The sequence below is a fragment of the Salmo trutta genome, chromosome 6 (genome assembly GCF_901001165.1).
Source record: "Salmo trutta chromosome 6, fSalTru1.1, whole genome shotgun sequence".
In the NCBI taxonomy this organism is placed as follows: domain Eukaryota; kingdom Metazoa; phylum Chordata; class Actinopteri; order Salmoniformes; family Salmonidae; genus Salmo; species Salmo trutta.
The window spans coordinates 51739046-51759045 of record NC_042962.1 but is presented as its reverse complement, the minus strand read 5'-3'; the positions used below and the strand labels follow the sequence as shown (position 1 = coordinate 51759045).

At 40.1% G+C, this 20000-nt stretch overlaps 1 protein-coding gene and 1 long non-coding RNA gene across 3 annotated transcripts in view; both read right to left on the bottom strand.

Moving 5' to 3' along the window:
- LOC115196227 (uncharacterized) overlaps window positions 1-563 on the bottom strand; it is a 1343-nt gene extending 780 nt beyond the window's left edge. The window contains exon 1 of the long non-coding RNA XR_003878819.1: window positions 252-563. This is a non-coding gene — a long non-coding RNA (uncharacterized LOC115196227). The remainder of the gene's footprint in view (window positions 1-251) is intronic.
- Window positions 1-19223, bottom strand: part of LOC115196226 (solute carrier family 2, facilitated glucose transporter member 2) — a 22988-nt gene extending 3765 nt beyond the window's left edge. Inside the window, exons 1-8 of one of the 2 annotated variants that reach the window (XM_029756853.1) lie at window positions 18924-19223; window positions 15227-15322; window positions 14952-15151; window positions 13440-13564; window positions 11871-11986; window positions 9736-9898; window positions 7992-8098; window positions 1205-1285 (exon numbers count right to left, since the gene is read on the bottom strand). In XM_029756853.1, coding sequence (XP_029612713.1) covers window positions 1205-1285; window positions 7992-8098; window positions 9736-9898; window positions 11871-11986; window positions 13440-13564; window positions 14952-15151; window positions 15227-15322; window positions 18924-18938 — 903 coding nt within the window. In that variant the 5' untranslated portion in view covers window positions 18939-19223. Of the gene's footprint in view, window positions 1-1204; window positions 1286-7991; window positions 8099-9735; window positions 9899-11870; window positions 11987-13439; window positions 13565-14951; window positions 15152-15226; window positions 15323-18504; window positions 18610-18923 lie in introns of those variants that run through there. The other variant, XM_029756854.1, reaches the window with a different exon arrangement.
- Between the last annotated feature and the right edge of the window lie 777 nt (window positions 19224-20000).

The following is a 20000-nucleotide window of genomic DNA, read 5'->3' as shown; positions in this document are numbered from 1 at the left end:
CCTCTCTCTCAGTAACTCACAGCGTTTATTCCTGACAGTTGTTCCCTCTCTACCCCTCTCTCTCAGTAACTCACAGCTTTGATTCCAGACTGTTGATCCCTCTCTCTCAGTAACTCACAGCGTTTATTCCTGACAGTTGTTCCCTCTCTCCCCCTCTCTCTCAGTAACTCACAGTGTTGATTCCAGACAGTTGTTCCCTCTCTCTCAGTAACTCACAGCGTTTATTCCAGACAGTTGTTCCCTCTCTACACCTCTCTCTCAGTAACTCGTAGTGTTGATTCCTGACAGTTGTTCCCTCTCTCCCCCTCTCTCTCAGTAACTCACAGCGTTGATTCCTGACAGTTGTTCCCTCTCTACCCCTCTCTCTCAGTAACTCACAGTGTTGATTCCTGACAGTTGTTCCCTCTCTACCCCTCTCTCTCAGTAACTCACAGCGTTGATTCCTGACAGTTGTTCCCTCTCTACCCCTCTCTCTCAGTAACTCACAGCGTTGATTCCTGACAGTTGTTCCCTCTCTCCCCCTCGCTCTCAGTAACTCACAGCGTTGATTCCTGACAGTTGTTCCCTCTCTCCCCCTCGCTCTCAGTAACTCACAGCATTGATTCCTGACAGTTGTTCCTTCTCTCCCCCTCTCTCTCTCAGTAACTCACAGCGTTGATTCCTGACAGTTGTTCCCTCTCTACCCCTCTCTCTCAGTAACTCACAGCTTTGATTCCAGACTGTTGTTCCCTCTCTCTCAGTAACTCACAGCGTTTATTCCTGACAGTTGTTCCCTCTCTCCCCCTCTCTCTCAGTAACTCACAGCGTTGATTCCAGACAGTTGTTCCCTCTCTCCCCCTCTCTTTCAGTAACTCACAGTGTTGATTCCAGACAGTTGTTCCCTCTCTCTCAGTAACTCACAGCGTTGATTCCAGACAGTTGTTCCCTCTCTCCCCCTCTCTTTCAGTAACTCACAGCGTTGATTCCAGACAGTTGTTCCCTCTCTCCCCCTCTCTCTCAGTAACTCACAGCGTTTATTCCAGACAGTTGTTCCCTCTCTCTCAGTAACTCACAGCGTTAATTCCAGACAGTTGTTCCCTCTCTACCCCTCTCTCTCAGTAACTCACAGTGTTGATTCCTGACAGTTGTTCCCTCTCGCCCCCTCTCTCTCAGTAACTCACAGCTTTGATTTCTGACAGTTGTTCCCTCTCTCTCAGTAACTCACAGCGTTGATTCCTGACAGTTGTTGTGAGAGATGCATCATCAGGGCTACAAACAGCTGCTGCCTGTAGAGAGAGGACCGCACCTAGAAGACCACAGACACATCACATTATTAATATAGGACTACAGACATATCACATTATTAATGTAGGACTACAGACATATCACATTATTAATATAGGACTACAGACATATCACATTATTAATTTAGGACTACAGACATATCACATTATTAATATAGGACTACAAACATTTCACATTATTAATACAGGACTACAGACATTATTAATATAGGACTACAAACATATCACATTATTAATACAGGACTACAGGACTACAGACATATCACATTATTAATACAGGACTACAGACATTATTAATATAGGACTACAAACATATCACATTATTAATACAGGACTACAGGACTACAGACATATCACATTATTAATAAAGGACTACAGACATATCACATTATTAATACAGGACTACAAACATGTCACATTATTGATATAGGACTACAAACATATCACATTATTAATACAGGACTACAGACACATATCACATTATTAATACAGAAACACAGACACATATCACATTATTAATACAGGGCTACAGGACAACAGACACATATCACATTATTAATACAGGACTACAGACACATATCACATTATTAATACAGGACCACAGACACATATCACATTATCAATACAGGGCTACAGTTCTACAGACACATACCACATTATTAATACTGGACCACAGACACAAACCACATTATTAATACAGAACCACAGACGTATAACATATTATTAATACAGGACTACAGACACATATAACATTATTCATACAGGACTACAGAATCATATCACATTACTAATACAGGACTACAGACACATATCATATTATTAATACAGGACTACATACACATATCATATTATTAATACAGGACTACAGGACTACAGACACATATCATATTATTAATACAGGACTACAGACACATACCATATTATGAAAACAGGACTACAGGACTACAGACACATATCATATTATTAATACAGAAGCACAGACGTATATCATATTATTAATACAGGACTACAGACACATATAACATTATTCATACAGGACTACAGACACATATCACACTATTAATACAGGACTACAGACACATATCATATTATTAATACAGGACTACAGACACATATCATATTATTAATACAAGACTACAGGACTACAGACACATATCATATTATTAATACAGGACTACAGGACTACAGACACATATCATATTATTAATACAGGACTACAGGACTACAGACAAATATCACATTATTAATACAGGACTACAGGACTGCAGACACATATCACATTATTAATACAGGACTACAGGACTACAGACAAATATCACATTATTAATACAGGACTACAGACACATATCATATTAATAATGCAGGACTACAGGACTACAGACACATATCATATTATTAATACAGGACTACAGACACATATCATATTATTAATACAGGACTACAGACACATATCATATTATTAATACAGGACTACAGGACTATAGACACATATCATATTATTAATACAGGACTACAGACACATATCATATTATTAATACAGGACTACAGGACTATAGACACATATCACATTATTAATACAGGACTACAGACACGTATCATATTATTAATACAGGACTACAGACACACATCATATTATTAATACAGGACTACAGACACATATCATATTAGTAATACAGGACTACAGGACTACAGACACATATCACATTATTAATACAGGACTACAGGACTACAGGCACATATTATATTATTAATACAGGACTACAGGACTGCAGACACATATCACATTATTAATACAGGACTACAGAACTACAGACACATATCACATTATTAATACAGGACTACAGACACATATCATATTATTAATACAGGAATACAGACACAAATCAGATTATTAATACAGGACTACAGGACTACAGACACATATCATATTATTAATACAGGACTACAGACACATATCACATTATTAATACAGGACTACAGACACATATCATATTATTAATACAGGAATACAGACACATATCATATTATTTATACAGGACTACAGACACATATCATATTATTAATACAAGACTACAGGACTACAGACACATATCACATTATTAATACAGGACTACAGACACATATCATATTATTAATACAGGACTACAGACACATATCATATTATTAATACAGGACTACAGACACATATCATATTATTAATACAGGACTACAGGACTACAGACACATATCACATTATTAATACAGGACTACAGGACTACAGGCACATATTATATTATTAATACAGGACTACAGGACTGCAGACACATATCACATTATTAATACAGGACTACAGAACTACAGACACATATCACATTATTAATACAGGACTACAGACACATATGATATTATTAATACAGGAATACAGACACAAATCACATTATTAATACAGGACTACAGGACTACAGACACATATCATATTATTAATACAGGACTACAGACACATTTCACATTATTAATACAGGACTACAGACACATATCATATTATTAATACAGGACTACAGGACTACAGACACATATCACATTATTAATACAGGACTACAGACACATATCATATTATTAATACAGGAATACAGACACATATCGTATTATTTATACAGGACTACAGACACATATCATATTATTAATACAAGACTACAGGACTACAGACACATATCACATTATTAATACAGGACTACAGACACATATCATATTATTAATACAGGACTACAGACACATATCATATTATTAATACAGGACTACAGACACATATCATATTATTAATACAGGACTACAGACACACATCATATTATTAATACAGGACTACAGACACATATCATATTATTAATACAGGACTACAGGACTACAGACACATATCACATTATTAATACAGGACTACAGACACACATCATATTATTAATACAGGACTACAGACACATATCATATTATTAATACAGGACTACAGACACATATCACATTATTAATACAGGACTACAGACACACATCATATTATTAATACAGGACTACAGACACATATCATATTATTAATACAGGACTACAGACACATATCATATTATTAATACAGGACTACAGGACTACAGACACATATCATATTATTAATACAGGACTACAGACACATCATATTATTAATACAGGACTACAGACACATATCATATTATTAATACAGGACTACAGGACTACAGACACATATCATATTATTAATACAGGACTACAGACACATATCACATTATTAATACAGGACTACAGACACATATCATATTATTAATACAGGACTACAGACACATATAATATTATTAATACAGGACTACAGACACATGTCATATTATTAATACAGGACTACAGGACTACAGACACATATCACATTATTAATACAGGACTACAGGACTACAGGCACATATTATATTATTAATACAGGACTACAGGACTGCAGACACATATCACATTATTAATACAGGACTACAGAACTACAGACACATATCACATTATTAATACAGGACTACAGACACATATCATATTATTAATACAGGAATACAGACACAAATCACATTATTAATAAAGGACTACAGGACTACAGACACATATCATATTATTAATACAGGACTACAGGACTTCAGACACATATCACATTATTAATACAGGACTACAGACACATATCATATTATTAATGCAGGACTACAGGACTACAGACACATATCACATTATTAATACAGGACTACAGACACATATCATATTATTAATACAGGAATACAGACACATATCATATTATTTATACAGGACTACAGACACATATCATATTATTAATACAAGACTACAGGACTACAGACACATATCACATTATTAATACAGGACTACAGACACATATCATATTATTAATACAGGACTACAGACACATATCATATTATTAATACAGGACTACAGACACATATCATATTATTAATACAGGACTACAGACACACATCATATTATTAATACAGGGCTACAGACACATATCATATTATTAATACAGGACTACAGGACTACAGACACATATCACATTATTAATACAGGACTACAGACACATATCATATTATTAATACAGGAATACAGACACATATCATATTATTTATACAGGACTACAGACACATATCATATTATTAATACAAGACTACAGGACTACAGACACATATCACATTATTAATACAGGACTACAGACACATATCATATTATTAATACAGGACTACAGACACATATCATATTATAAATACAGGACTACAGACACATATCATATTATTAATACAGGACTACAGACACACATCATATTATTAATACAGGACTACAGACACATATCATATTATTAATACAGGACTACAGACACATATCATATTATTAATACAGGACTACAGGACTACAGACACATATCACATTATTAATACAGGACTCCAGACACATATCATATTATTAATACAGGACTACAGACACATATAATATTATTAATGCAGGACTACAGACACATATCACATTATTAATACAGGACTACAGACACATATCACATTTTTAATACAGGACTACAGACACATATCATATTATTAATACAGGACTACAGACACAAATCACATTATTAATACAGGACTACAGACACATATCACATTATTAATACAGGACTACAGACACATATCATATTATTAATACAGGACTACAGGACTACAGACACATATCATATTATTAATACAGGACTACAGACACATATCATATTATTAATACAGGACTACAGACACATATCATATTATTAATACAGGACTACAGGACTACAGACACATATCATATTATTAATACAGGACTACAGACACATATCACATTATTAATACAGGACTACAGACACATATCATATTATTAATACAGGACTACAGACACATATAATATTATTAATACAGGACTACAGACACATGTCATATTATTAATACAGGACTACAGGACTACAGACACATATCACATTATTAATACAGGACTACAGGACTACAGGCACATATTATATTATTAATACAGGACTACAGGACTGCAGACACATATCACATTATTAATACAGGACTACAGAACTACAGACACATATCACATTATTAATACAGGACTACAGACACATATCATATTATTAATACAGGAATACAGACACAAATCACATTATTAATACAGGACTACAGGACTACAGACACATATCATATTATTAATACAGGACTACAGGACTTCAGACACATATCACATTATTAATACAGGACTACAGACACATATCATATTATTAATGCAGGACTACAGGACTACAGACACATATCACATTATTAATACAGGACTACAGACACATATCATATTATTAATACAGGAATACAGACACATATCATATTATTTATACAGGACTACAGACACATATCATATTATTAATACAAGACTACAGGACTACAGACACATATCACATTATTAATACAGGACTACAGACACATATCATATTATTAATACAGGACTACAGACACATATCATATTATAAATACAGGACTACAGACACATATCATATTATTAATACAGGACTACAGACACACATCATATTATTAATACAGGGCTACAGACACATATCATATTATTAATACAGGACTACAGGACTACAGACACATATCACATTATTAATACAGGACTACAGACACACATCATATTATTAATACAGGACTACAGACACATATCATATTATTAATACAGGACTACAGACACATATCATATTATTAATACAGGACTACAGGACTACAGACACATATCACATTATTAATACAGGACTACAGACACACATCATATTATTAATACAGGACTACAGACACATATGATATTATTAATACAGGACTACAGACACATATCATATTATTAATACAGGACTACAGGACTACAGACACATATCATATTATTAATACAGGACTACAGACACATATCATATTATTAATACAGGACTACAGACACATATCATATTATTAATACAGGACTACAGGACTACAGACACATATCACATTATTAATACAGGACTCCAGACACATATCATATTATTAATACAGGACTACAGACACATATAATATTATTAATGCAGGACTACAGACACATATCACATTATTAATACAGGACTACAGACACATATCACATTTTTAATACAGGACTACAGACACATATCATATTATTAATGCAGGACTACAGGACTACAGACACATATCACATTATTAATACAGGACTACAGACGCATATCATATTCTTAATACAGGACTACAGACACACATCATATTATTAATACAGGACTACAGACACATATCATATTATTAATACAGGACTACAGACACATATCATATTATTAATACAGGACTACAGACACATATCATATTATTAATACAGGACTACAGGAATACAGACACATATCATATTATTAATACAGGACTACAGACACATATCATATTATTAATACAGGACTACAGACCACATATCATATTATTAATACAGGACTACATGACTACAGACACATATCATATTATTCATACAGGACTACAGGACTACAGACACATATCATATTATTAATACAGGACCACAGACACAAATCACATTATTAATACTGGACCAGACTGACATGGATTAGACAGCTATAGACCAGATGTTCAGTAGACTAGATAATGAACGCACCAGGATGGCAATAGAGACTTGCGCCTCCTTCTCAACCTCCTCCTTCTCCCTCCTCATCTCCTCCAGGTCAGCTGATGGGTCATACTCTCCCTTCAGATGACGCAGACCTACAAACGCACACGCACACACACACACACACACACACACACACACACACACACACACACACACACACACACAGCAAGTGTGTATTTTGGACACACCTACTCATTCAAGGGTTTTTATTTATTTATACTATTTTCTACATTGTAAAATAATAGTGAAGACATCACAACTATGAAATAACATGTAGTAGCCACAAAAGTTTTAAACAAATCTAAATATATTTTCGATTTTAGATTCTTCAAAGTCGCCACCCTTTGCCTTGATGACAGCTTTGCACACTCTTGGTATTCTCTCAACTAGCTTCACCTGGAATGCTTTTCCAACAGTCTGAGCACTTGTTGGATGCTTTTTCTTCACTCTGCGGTCCAACTCATCCCAAACCATCTCAATTTGGTTGAGGTCGAGGGATTATGGAGGCCAAGTCATCTGATGCAGCACTCCATCACTCTCCTTCTTGGTCAAATAGCCCTTACACAGCCTGGAGGTGTGTTGGGTCATTGTCCTGGTGAAAAACAAATGATAGTCCCACTAAGCGCAAACCAGATGGGATGGCGTATCACTGCAGAATGCTGTGGTAGCCATGCTGGTTAAGTGTGCATTGAATTCTAAATAAATCACAGACAGCGTCACCAGCAAAGCACCCCCACACCTCCTCCTCCATGCTTCACGGTGGGAACTACACATGCGGAGATCATCTGTTCACCTACTCTGCGTTTCACAAAGACACGGCAGTTGGAACCTAAAATCTCCAATTTGGACTCATCAGACCAAAGGACAGATTTCCACCGGTCTAATGCCCATTGCTCGTGTTTCTTGTCCCAAGCAAGTCTCATCTTCTTAGTGGTTATTTGCAGCAATTCAACCATGAAGGCCTGACTCATGCAGTCTCCTCTGAACAGTTGATGTTGAGATATGTCTGTTACTTGAACTCAGTAAGGTATTTATTTGGGATGTAATTTCTGAGGCCGGTAACAAATGAACTTATCCTCTGCAGCAGAGGTAACTCTGGGTCTTCCTTTCCTGTCCTGTCCTCATGATAGCCAGTTTCATCATAGCGCTTGATAGTTTTTGCTACTGCACTTGAAGAAACTTTCAAAGTTCTTGAAATTGTCCGTATTGACTGACCTTCATGTCTTAAAGTAATGATGGACTTTCATTTCTCTTTGCTTATTTGAGCTGTTCTTGCCATGATATGGACTATATATTTTACCAAATAGGGCTATCTTCTGTATACCACCCCTACCTTGTCACAATACAACTGATTGGCTCAAACGCAATAATAAGGAAAGAAATTCCACAAATTAACTTTTAACAAGGCACACTTGTTAATTGAAATGCATTCCAGGTGACTACCTCATGAAGCTGGTTGAGAGAATGCCAAGAGTGTGGAAAACTGTCATGAAGGCAAAGGGTGGCTACTTTGAAGAATCTCAAATATAAAATATATTTTTATTTGTTTAACCCTTTTTTGGTTACTACATGATTCCATATGTGTTATTTCATAGTTTTGATGTCTTCACTATTATACAATGTAGAAAATAGTACAATTAAAGAAAAACCCTGGAATGAGTAGGTGTGTCCAAACTTTTGACTGGTACTGTATTTTCTTAGAGAGATCTGAGATTTCTACAGTATATACTCTTTTTGGCCTCCTCCACCATGCCTCTCTTGATGTAGAGGTATCTGGGACTCTCAGGACACAGTGGCAGCAGTAGAGACTGTAACACAGCAGGAGCTCCAGACAGACCCAGCAGCAGCGGCCAGTAGTAGTCATTACCCAGGAGGAACTCTAGACCTAGCACCTGGGGGACAGACACAGAGAGAGACAGGGGGACAGAGATTAGGGACAGACACAGAGAGAGACAGGGGGACAGAGATTAGGGACAAACACAGAGAGAGACAGGGGGACAGAGATTAGGGACGGACACAGAGAGAGACAGGGGGACAGAGATTAGGGACGGACACAGAGAGAGACAGGGGGACAGAGATTAGGGACAAACACAGAGAGAGACAGGTGGACAGAGATTAAAGACATACAGAGAGACAGGGGGACAGAGATTAGGGACGAACACAGAGAGACAGGGGGACAGAGATTAGGGACGGACACAAAGAGAGACAGGTGGACAGAGATTAGGGACGGACACAGAGAGAGACAGGGGGACAGAAATTAGGGACGGACACAGAGAGAGACAGGGGGACAGAGATTAGGGACGGACACAAAGAGAGACAGGAGGACAGAGATTAGGGACAAACACAGACAGTGACAGGGGGACAGAGATTAGAGGACAGACAGTGACAGGGGGATAGAGGTTAAAGGACAGACAGTGACAGGGGGATAGAGATTAGAGGACAGACAGTGACAGAGAGATAGAGATTAGAGGACAGACAGTGACAGAGAGATAGAGATTAGAGGACAGACAGTGACAGGGGGATAGAGATTAGAGGACAGACAGTGACAGGGGGATAGAGGTTAAAGGACAGACAGTGACAGGGGGATAGAGATTAGAGGACAGACAGTGACAGGGGGATAGAGATTAGAGAACAGACAGTGACAGGGGGATAGAGGTTAAAGGACAGACAGTGACAGAGAGATAGAGATTAGAGGACAGACAGTGACAGGGGGATAGAAATTAGAGGACAGACAGTGACGGGGGATAGAGATTAGAGGACAGACAGTGACAGGGGGATAGAGGTTAAAGGACAGACAGTGACAGGGGAATAGAGGTTAAAGGACAGACAGTGACAGGGGGATAGAGATTAGAGGACAGACAGTGACAGGGGGATAGAGGTTAAAGGACAGACAGTGACAGGGGAATAGAGGTTAAAGGACAGACAGTGACAGGGGAATAGAGATTAGAGGACAGACAGTGACAGGGGGATAGAGGTTAGAGGACAGACAGTGACAGGGGAATAGAGATTAGAGGACAGACAGTGACGGGGGATAGAGGTTAGAGGACAGACAGTGACAGGGGAATAGAGATTAGAGGACAGACAGTGACAGGGGGATAGAGGTTAAAGGACAGACAGTGACAGGGGAATAGAGATTAGAGGACAGACAGTGACAGGGGGATAGAGGTTAGAGGACAGACAGTGACAGGGGGATAGAGATTAGAGGACAGACAGTGACGGGGGATAGAGATTAGAGGACAGACAGTGACAGGGGGATAGAGGTTAAAGGACAGACAGTGACAGGGGAATAGAGGTTAAAGGACAGACAGTGACAGGGGGATAGAGATTAGAGGACAGACAGTGACAGGGGGATAGAGGTTAAAGGACAGACAGTGACAGGGGAATAGAGATTAGAAGACAGACAGTGACAGGGGGATAGAGGTTAAAGGACAGACAGTGACAGGGGAATAGAGATTAGAGGACAGACAGTGACAGGGGGATAGAGGTTAGAGGACAGACAGTGACAGGGGAATAGAGATTAGAGGACAGACAGTGACGGGGGATAGAGATTAGAGGACAGACAGTGACAGGGGGATAGAGGTTAAAGGACAGACAGTGACAGGGGAATAGAGGTTAAAGGACAGACAGTGACAGGGGGATAGAGATTAGAGGACAGACAGTGACAGGGGGATAGAGGTTAAAGGACAGACAGTGACAGGGGAATAGAGATTAGAGGACAGACAGTGACAGGGGGATAGAGGTTAAAGGACAGACAGTGACAGGGGAATAGAGATTAGAGGACAGACAGTGACAGGGGGATAGAGGTTAGAGGACAGACAGTGACAGAGAGATAGAGGTTAGAAGACAGACAGTGTGTGGTCTTACCTGACTCAGTAGTATACCAGTAACAATAGCCAGTTGATGTAAGGTTCCCAGAGCTCCTCTGTAGGCCATGGGAGCTATCTCCCCTATATACATAGGAACTAAACCTGAGGACAGACCTGAGAGAGAGAGAGAGAGAGAGAGAGAGAGAGAGAGAGAGGGGAGCGGGAGAGAGGGAGAGAGAGAGGGAGAGAGAGAAGGGAGGGAGAGAGAGGAGGTGAGGAGGAGAGAGGAGAGGAGAGAAGGCAAGAGGAGAGAGGAGAAGGGAGAGAGAGAGAAGAGAGAGGGAGAGGGAGAGGGAGGAGAGAGAGGAGAGGGAGAGAGAGAGAAGGGGAGGAGGGAGAAGAGAGAGAGAGAGGGAGAGTGAGAGAGTAGGGAGTAGAAGGAGAGAGAGAGAGAGAGAGAGAGAGAGAGAGAAGGGGAGAGAGAGAAGGTGAGAGAGAAGGAGAGTAAGAGAGAGAGAAGGTGAGAGAGAAGGAGAGTAAGAGAGAGAGAGAGAGAGAGAGAGAGAGAGAAGGGGGAGAGAGAGAGAGAAGGGGAGAGAAGGGGAGAGAGAGACATAAACGTAAAACACAACAAATTGCATGCAGAGCAGAATTAGGCCGATACCCACTAATTATCAAAATCCAGAAAATAGTCATTCAATTCTACAACCACCTAAAAGGAAATGATTCCCAAACCTTCCATAACAAAACCATCACCTACAGAGAGATGAACCTGGAGAAGAGTCCCTCTAAACAAGCTGGTCCTGGGGCTCTGTTCACAAACACAAACAGACCCCACAGAGCCCCAGGACAGCAACACAATTAGACCCAACCAAATCATGAGAAAACCAAATGATAATTACTTGACACATTGGAAAGAATTAACAAAAAAACAGAGCAAACTAGAATGCTATTTGGCCCTAAACAGAGAGTACACAGTAGCAGAATACCTGACCACTGTGACTGACCCAAAATTAAGGTAAGCTTTGACTATGTATAGACTCAGTGAACATTGCCTTGCTTTTGAGAAATGTCGCCTTAGCCTGTCTTCTCTAGAGAGCCAGGTTTGCCTATGTGCACACTGACCCACAAAATGAGGTGGAAACAGCTGCACTTCCTAACCTCCTGCCAAATGTGTGCCATCACAGCAGCAAGATTTATGACCTGTTGCCACAAGAAAAGGGCAACCAGTGAAAAAAAAAACACCATTGTAAATACAACCCATATTTATGTTTATTTATTTTCCTTTTTGTACTTGAACTATTTGCACGTAATATGACATTTGAAACGTCTTTATTATTTTGGAACCTTTGTGAGTGTAATGTTTACTGTTCATTTTTATTGTTTATTTCACTATTGTTTATTATCTACTTCACTTGATTTGGCAATGTTAATATATGTTTCCCATGCCAATAAAGCCCTTGAATTTAAATTTAATTGAGAGTGCGAGAGAGAGGGGGGGGGGGGGGAGAGCGTCAGTACCAGCCTTGTTCACACTTGTAGTGATAAGAATGTAGTGGACAGAGCTGGGCCGAATACTTCCTTCCTGATGTACTGTAGTGTGTGACTCAATGTATTGATAACTCACCACAGTAGAATCCCATGACACATCGTCCAGCGATGACCATGACGTGAGGTTTCCACATCTTAGCCATCACCATCAGTAGTCCTGCTACTACTGCTAACACATTCACCATCAACATGCCCTTCACCCTGCACAGACAGCATAGGCATTAGCTCAGTGGGCTAACACATTCACCATCAACATGCCCTTCACCCTGCACACACAGCATAGGCATTAGCTCAGTGGGCTAACACATTCACCATCAGCATGCCCTTCACCCTGCACAGACAGCATAGGCATTAGCTCAGTGGGCTAACACATTCACCATCAGCATGCCCTTCACCCTGCACAGACAGCATAGGCATTAGCTCAGTGGGCTAACACATTCACCATCAACATGCCCTTCACCCTGCACAGACAGCATAGGCATTAGCTCAGTGGGCTAACACATTCACCATCAACATGCCCTTCACCCTGCACAGACAGCATAGGCATTAGCTCAGTAGGCTAACACATTCACCATCAACATGCCCTTCACCCTGCACAGACAGCATAGGCATTAGCTCAGTGGGCTAACACATTCACCATCAACATGCCCTTCACCCTGCACAGACAGCATAGGCATTAGCTCAGTGGGCTAACACATTCACCATCAACATGCCCTTCACCCTGCACACACAGCATAGGCATTAGCTCAGTGGGCTAACACATTCACCATCAACATGCCCTTCACCCTGCACAGACAGCATAGGCATTAGCTCAGTGGGCTAACACATTCACCATCAACATGCCCTTCACCCTGCACAGACAGCATAGGCATTAGCTCAGTGGGCTAACACATTCACCATCAACATGCCCTTCACCCTGCACAGACAGCATAGGCATTAGCTCAGTGGGCTAACACATTCACCATCAACATGCCCTTCACCCTGCACAGACAGCATAGGCATTAGCTCAGTGGGCTAACACATTCACCATCAACATGCCCTTCACCCTGCACAGACAGCATAGGCATTAGCTCAGTAGGCTAACACATTCACCATCAACATGCCCTTCACCCTGCACAGACAGCATAGGCATTAGCTCAGTAGGCTAACACATTCACCATCAACATGCCCTTCACCCTGCACAGACAGCATAGGCATTAGCTCAGTGGGCTAACACATTCACCATCAACATGCCCTTCACCCTGCACAGACAGCATAGGCATTAGCTCAGTGGGCTAACACATTCACCATCAACATGCCCTTCACCCTGCACAGACAGCATAGGCATTAGCTCAGTGGGCTAACACATTCACCATCAACATGCCCTTCACCCTGCACAGACAGCATAGGCATTAGCTCAGTAGGCTAACACATTCACCATCAACATGCCCTTCACCCTGCACAGACAGCATAGGCATTAGCTCAGTAGGCTAACACAGTCTTGTGGCATACAGACGACCCGAGTTCAAACCCTGTCAGTCGCATAAGCGTGTTCAGTTTCGCCTTGAGACAGATAGAGGAAGAGGGAGGTTCGGATGCTCACACACACCTTCCTCTCAGGTCTCCAATGAAGCCCACCAGGAAGGACGACACCACGCCCCCGATGGAGAAGATCGACACAGACAGAGACCAATACATGACCACAGAGGGATGCACTTCCTGCTTCTCTGTCCCTGTACCGTTCTCTGATAGGAGGAGAGGCTCCTCAGGGAGCACCCCCAGGGACCGCCCATAATGCTGCTCGATCACCTAGGAAACAGAGTAAAGGTTTATAATAGTACTTGCTGTTTACTCATTACTAAAATAAACAGTGTGTGTGTGTACCTTCTGTGGCGCATTGATGACTCCCAGGCTGTATCCATACTGTAGAGAACCCAAGACTGCTGAAAACACTGCGAGGGCTAGAGTGCCTGTCAGCTGCTGTAGGACACACAGATATGAAAAGGTGCCTGTAATGCGCAGACCTAGTGGGCAGGGAACCAGTTCAATGCACCATGCAGTCCCACTTGCTGTAAAATACTGTTTATAACAGAGCAACAAAACATCTTCACATTACTCGGTGTTACTGTTTCCTGATTCAACTAATCAAGGGCTTGATATTTAGTTGACTAGTTGGATGAGGTGTGTGACATGCTTTTAATAAAAATATATGGACATTTCTGCTCTGTCCAAAATTACAACCGATTGATTGCAGCATTACCGCAAAAATGGAGGAGGCAAGAAGAAAGGTAGAGAGAAGGTAGGAACTTGTTTGTTGGCCCTGCATTAAAGACCAAAATTGGCAACAAAAGAAACCTGTCATAAATACAAAAATACAGTTGAAGTCGGAAGTTTACATACACTTAGGTTGGAGTCATTAAAACTCATTTTTCAACCACTCCACACATTTCTTGTTAACAAACTATAGTTTTGGCAAGTCGGTTAGGACATCTACTTTGTGCATGACACAAGTCATTTTTCCAACAATTGTTTACAGACAGATTACTTCACTTATAATTCACTGTATCAAAATTCCAGTGGGTCAGAAGTTTACATACACTAAGTTGACTGTGCCTTTAAACAGCTTGGAAAATAAAAAAAAATGATATCATGGCTTTAGAAGCTTCTGATAGGCTAATTGACATAATTTGAGTCAATTGGAGGTATACCTGTGGATGTATTTCAAGGCCTACCTTCAAACTCAGTGCCTCTTGCTTGACATCATGGGAAAATCAAAAGAAATCAGCCAAGACCTAAAAAACATTGTAGACCTCCACAAGTCTGGTTCATCCTTGGGAGCAATTTTCAAACACCTGAAGGTACCACGTTCATCTGTACAAACAATAGTACGCAAGTATAAACACCATGGGACCACGCAGCCGGCATAGCGCTCAGGGAGGAGACGCGTTCTGTCTCCTAGAGATGAATGTACTTTGGTGCGAAAAGTGCAAATCAATCCCAGAACAACAGCAAAAGACCTTGTGAAGATGCTGGAAGAAACAGGTACAAAAGTATCTATATCCACAGTAAAACGAGTCTTATATCGACATAATCTGAAAGGCTGCTCAGCAAGCAAGAAGCCACTGCTCCAAAACCGCCATAAAAAAGCCAGACTACGGTTTGCAACTGCACATGGGGACAAAGATTGTACTTTTTGGACAAATGTCCTCTGGTCTGATAAAACAAAAATAGAACTGTTTGGTCATAATGACCATCGTAATGTTTGGAGGAAAGAACACCATCCCAACCGTGAAGCACGAGGGTGGCAGCATCATGTTGTGGGAGTGCTTTGCTGCAGGAGGGACTGGTGCACTTCACAAAATAGATGGCATCATGAGGAATTAAAATAATGTGGATATATTGAAGCAACATCTCAAGACATCAGTCAGGAAGTTAAAGCTTGGTCGCAAATGGGTCTTCCAAATGGACAATGACCCCAAGCATACTTCCAAAGTTGTGGCAAAATGGCTTAAGTACAACAAAGTCAAGGTATTGGAGCGTTTTACAGCTCTGTCAGGAGGAATGGGCCAAAATTCACCCAACTTATTGGGGGAAGCTTGTGGAAGGCTACCAGAAACGTTTGACCCAAGTTAAACAATTTAAAGAAAATGCTACCAAATACTAATTGAGTGTATGTAAACTTCTGACCCACTGGGAATGTGATGAAAGAAATAAAAGCTGAAATAAATAATTCTCTCTCTACTATCATTTTACATTCTTAAAATAAAGTGGTGATCCTAACTGACCTAAGACAGGGCATTTTTACTAGGATTAAATGTCAGGGGTTGTGAAAAACTGAGTTTAAATGTATTTTGCAAAGGTGTCTGTAAACTTCCGACTTCAGCTGTACTGTAACGGCCGTCGTTGAAATGAGACCAAGGTGCAGCGGAGGATGTGTTCATCTTGAAAGGTTTTAATGACCGAATGAACACTATACAAAAAAGAAACCAAAAGAACGACCAGCAACAGTTCTGTCAGGAACAAACTCTAAACAGAAAACATTCACCCACAAACCCCAAAGGAAAAACAGGCTGCCTATGCATGACTCTCAATCAGCAACAACAATCTACACCTGTTCCTGATTGAGAGCCATACACGGCCGAAACAAAGAAAACCACCAACATAGAAAAAGAAACCTAGAACGCCCACCCATGTCACACCCTGGCCTAACCAAAAATAGAGAACAAAAAACCCTCTGTATGGCCAGGGTGTTACATGTACATCAGTTTTACTTGAGGACCAAAATGTTGACCGCGACGCCATACAGGTTTGAAAATAGTTGGATGTACAAATTCCATGGCACATGGTCTATGAACTCAGACACAAAACTTTGAGTTTTCCATTTAAATGATTTTAGAAAATTCTTGCAACCAGTAGAATGTTCTATATATATATAGTGGGATACAACCATCCGAGCTCTGCATATTTTGCTGCGAAGAGACAGAATCGGTAGCTCACTTGTTCTTGTACTGCCCATATGTAGCTTGTTTTTGGTCGCAGGTTCAGGAATGGCTAAACAATTGCAACATTTACTTGGAGCTAACTCCGCAAACAGCACTGCTGGGTGATTTGATAAGTCATAGTCAATCGATCAATAATATAATAATACTCTTAGCAAAGGTGTTTATCTTTCATTTACAATCTGTAGAAACTACAAGAATAGAAAGGTTCAGAGCTTTTGTGAAACATCACACAGTGGAAAATCTATGGCAGCTAGAAATGAAAACTGGTGATCTTAAGAGATAGATGGGAGGGGTTGGGAGGGGTTGAGGGTACTGTAGCTGAAGGATGGGACTAAAAACAAAAGATAACTCATGTGAAATATACTGTTTGTGAAATGTATGTAGTATGTATAAGTTGGAAGTATAAGCCTAAGTGTTGTTGTTCATTAGTTTACTCCAATTAGGGGAGGGGTGGTAGGGTTAGGGGAAAATAATAAAGGAAAATATATTTAAAAATATATATTTAAAATAATCTATATTTACAAAAAATATATATATAGGGGAAAGGAAATGATGCAGACAATTACAATGATGGAAGCTACAATCTGTCTGTAATATTAAAGCTGATCTGCCCCCTAACAAAGTAATTCATGTGTGTCAATGATGGAATACAACACATACTGCTTGCTGCTGTTCCTGTTTACAGATGTGTTTCTCTCAGAAATAAAAACCAGATAAATCACTGATATAACCAGCTCTCTCATGCCATCAACAAATGAACTGTGAAATCAATGGTACTCTCCCTCGATTTAATCATGACACACACACACACACACACACACACACACACACACACACACACACACACACACACACACACACACACACACACACACACACACACACTCTCCTGTCCTTGTGTGTAGCTACAGAGCATCGGTCAGTCAGTACTGAACAGTAGGAACGTTTATTATATTATAAAACCAACAGCTTGTCTTTCAACGTTTGTTTAGTAAATGGATTAGTTACCTCAAAAAGAGTGTGTGTGTGTGTGTGTGAGAGAGCTAGAGTATGTAAAAGTGTACGGAGAGAGATCTTACCTTTCCCGACTCCATGATGGGTTCAGAGTCTTTGCACCAGCTTCAACAACACGAACTGATCACACACACACTTCCAGGGTAATCATCAATCGCTGGGATCACGCTGTGTCCATGCACTCATTTCGACATACACAATGCAGGGGACAGAAAGACACAGCACCTCTCTATCTGTACACCTTACTGTTGGCCGTTTATCATTCACGTCATTAACATCATTTACATCACACATGGTGCCTACTACAATGTCTGAGGCTGTGTTTGTCACCCTGTTTTCATGGTGGTTAAACTCTGGGATAGTGAACACACACACACACACACACACACAGTCTCTGGGCTGGTGTCCACTGTTCACACATACCCTGGTCATCCTGAGCTCAGCACATTGGCTTAATGACACACACACACACACACACACACACACACACACACACACACACACACACACACACACACACACACACACACACACACACACACACACACACACACACACACACACAGGGAGGGACAGTATTAGGTAGAGTTAATGATATACCTTCTACAGGGACAACGTCTGAGGGTCAGTGGCCTCAGCTGATAACTTACACTGCAATCCCTACACACACACACACACACACACACACAGAATCTAAACAAAAAAACGTTAAAAAAAACGGAATAATGTTCTAGTATCATTTATTTTTCTGTTTTAGAAAACATAGAAACCAAAACATTAGTGATGAGTTTGTCGTTCAGAAACAAGAGGTCTAGAGTTTTTCTTTTAAAGACAACATTAGTGATCAGCAGTCTGTTCACCAGATTGAGAGAGTGATACACCCCACACCTCTCTCTCTCTCACACACACACACACACACACACACACACACACACACACACACTAGTTCAATCAGCACAGCTCTTTATTGCTAACATTCTAAAAAGCAACCTGCCTCCATAACAGTAATTTAAGCATGACATTTAAATGAGCAGCCTGGAAGTTTAATTTCCGGACAAAAGTGTCACCCCTACATTTGTTTGTAATTTGAGGGAGTGAGTCTCGGTGAATGTAAGGTTTCTTGGATGAATGTGTTTGTAGTC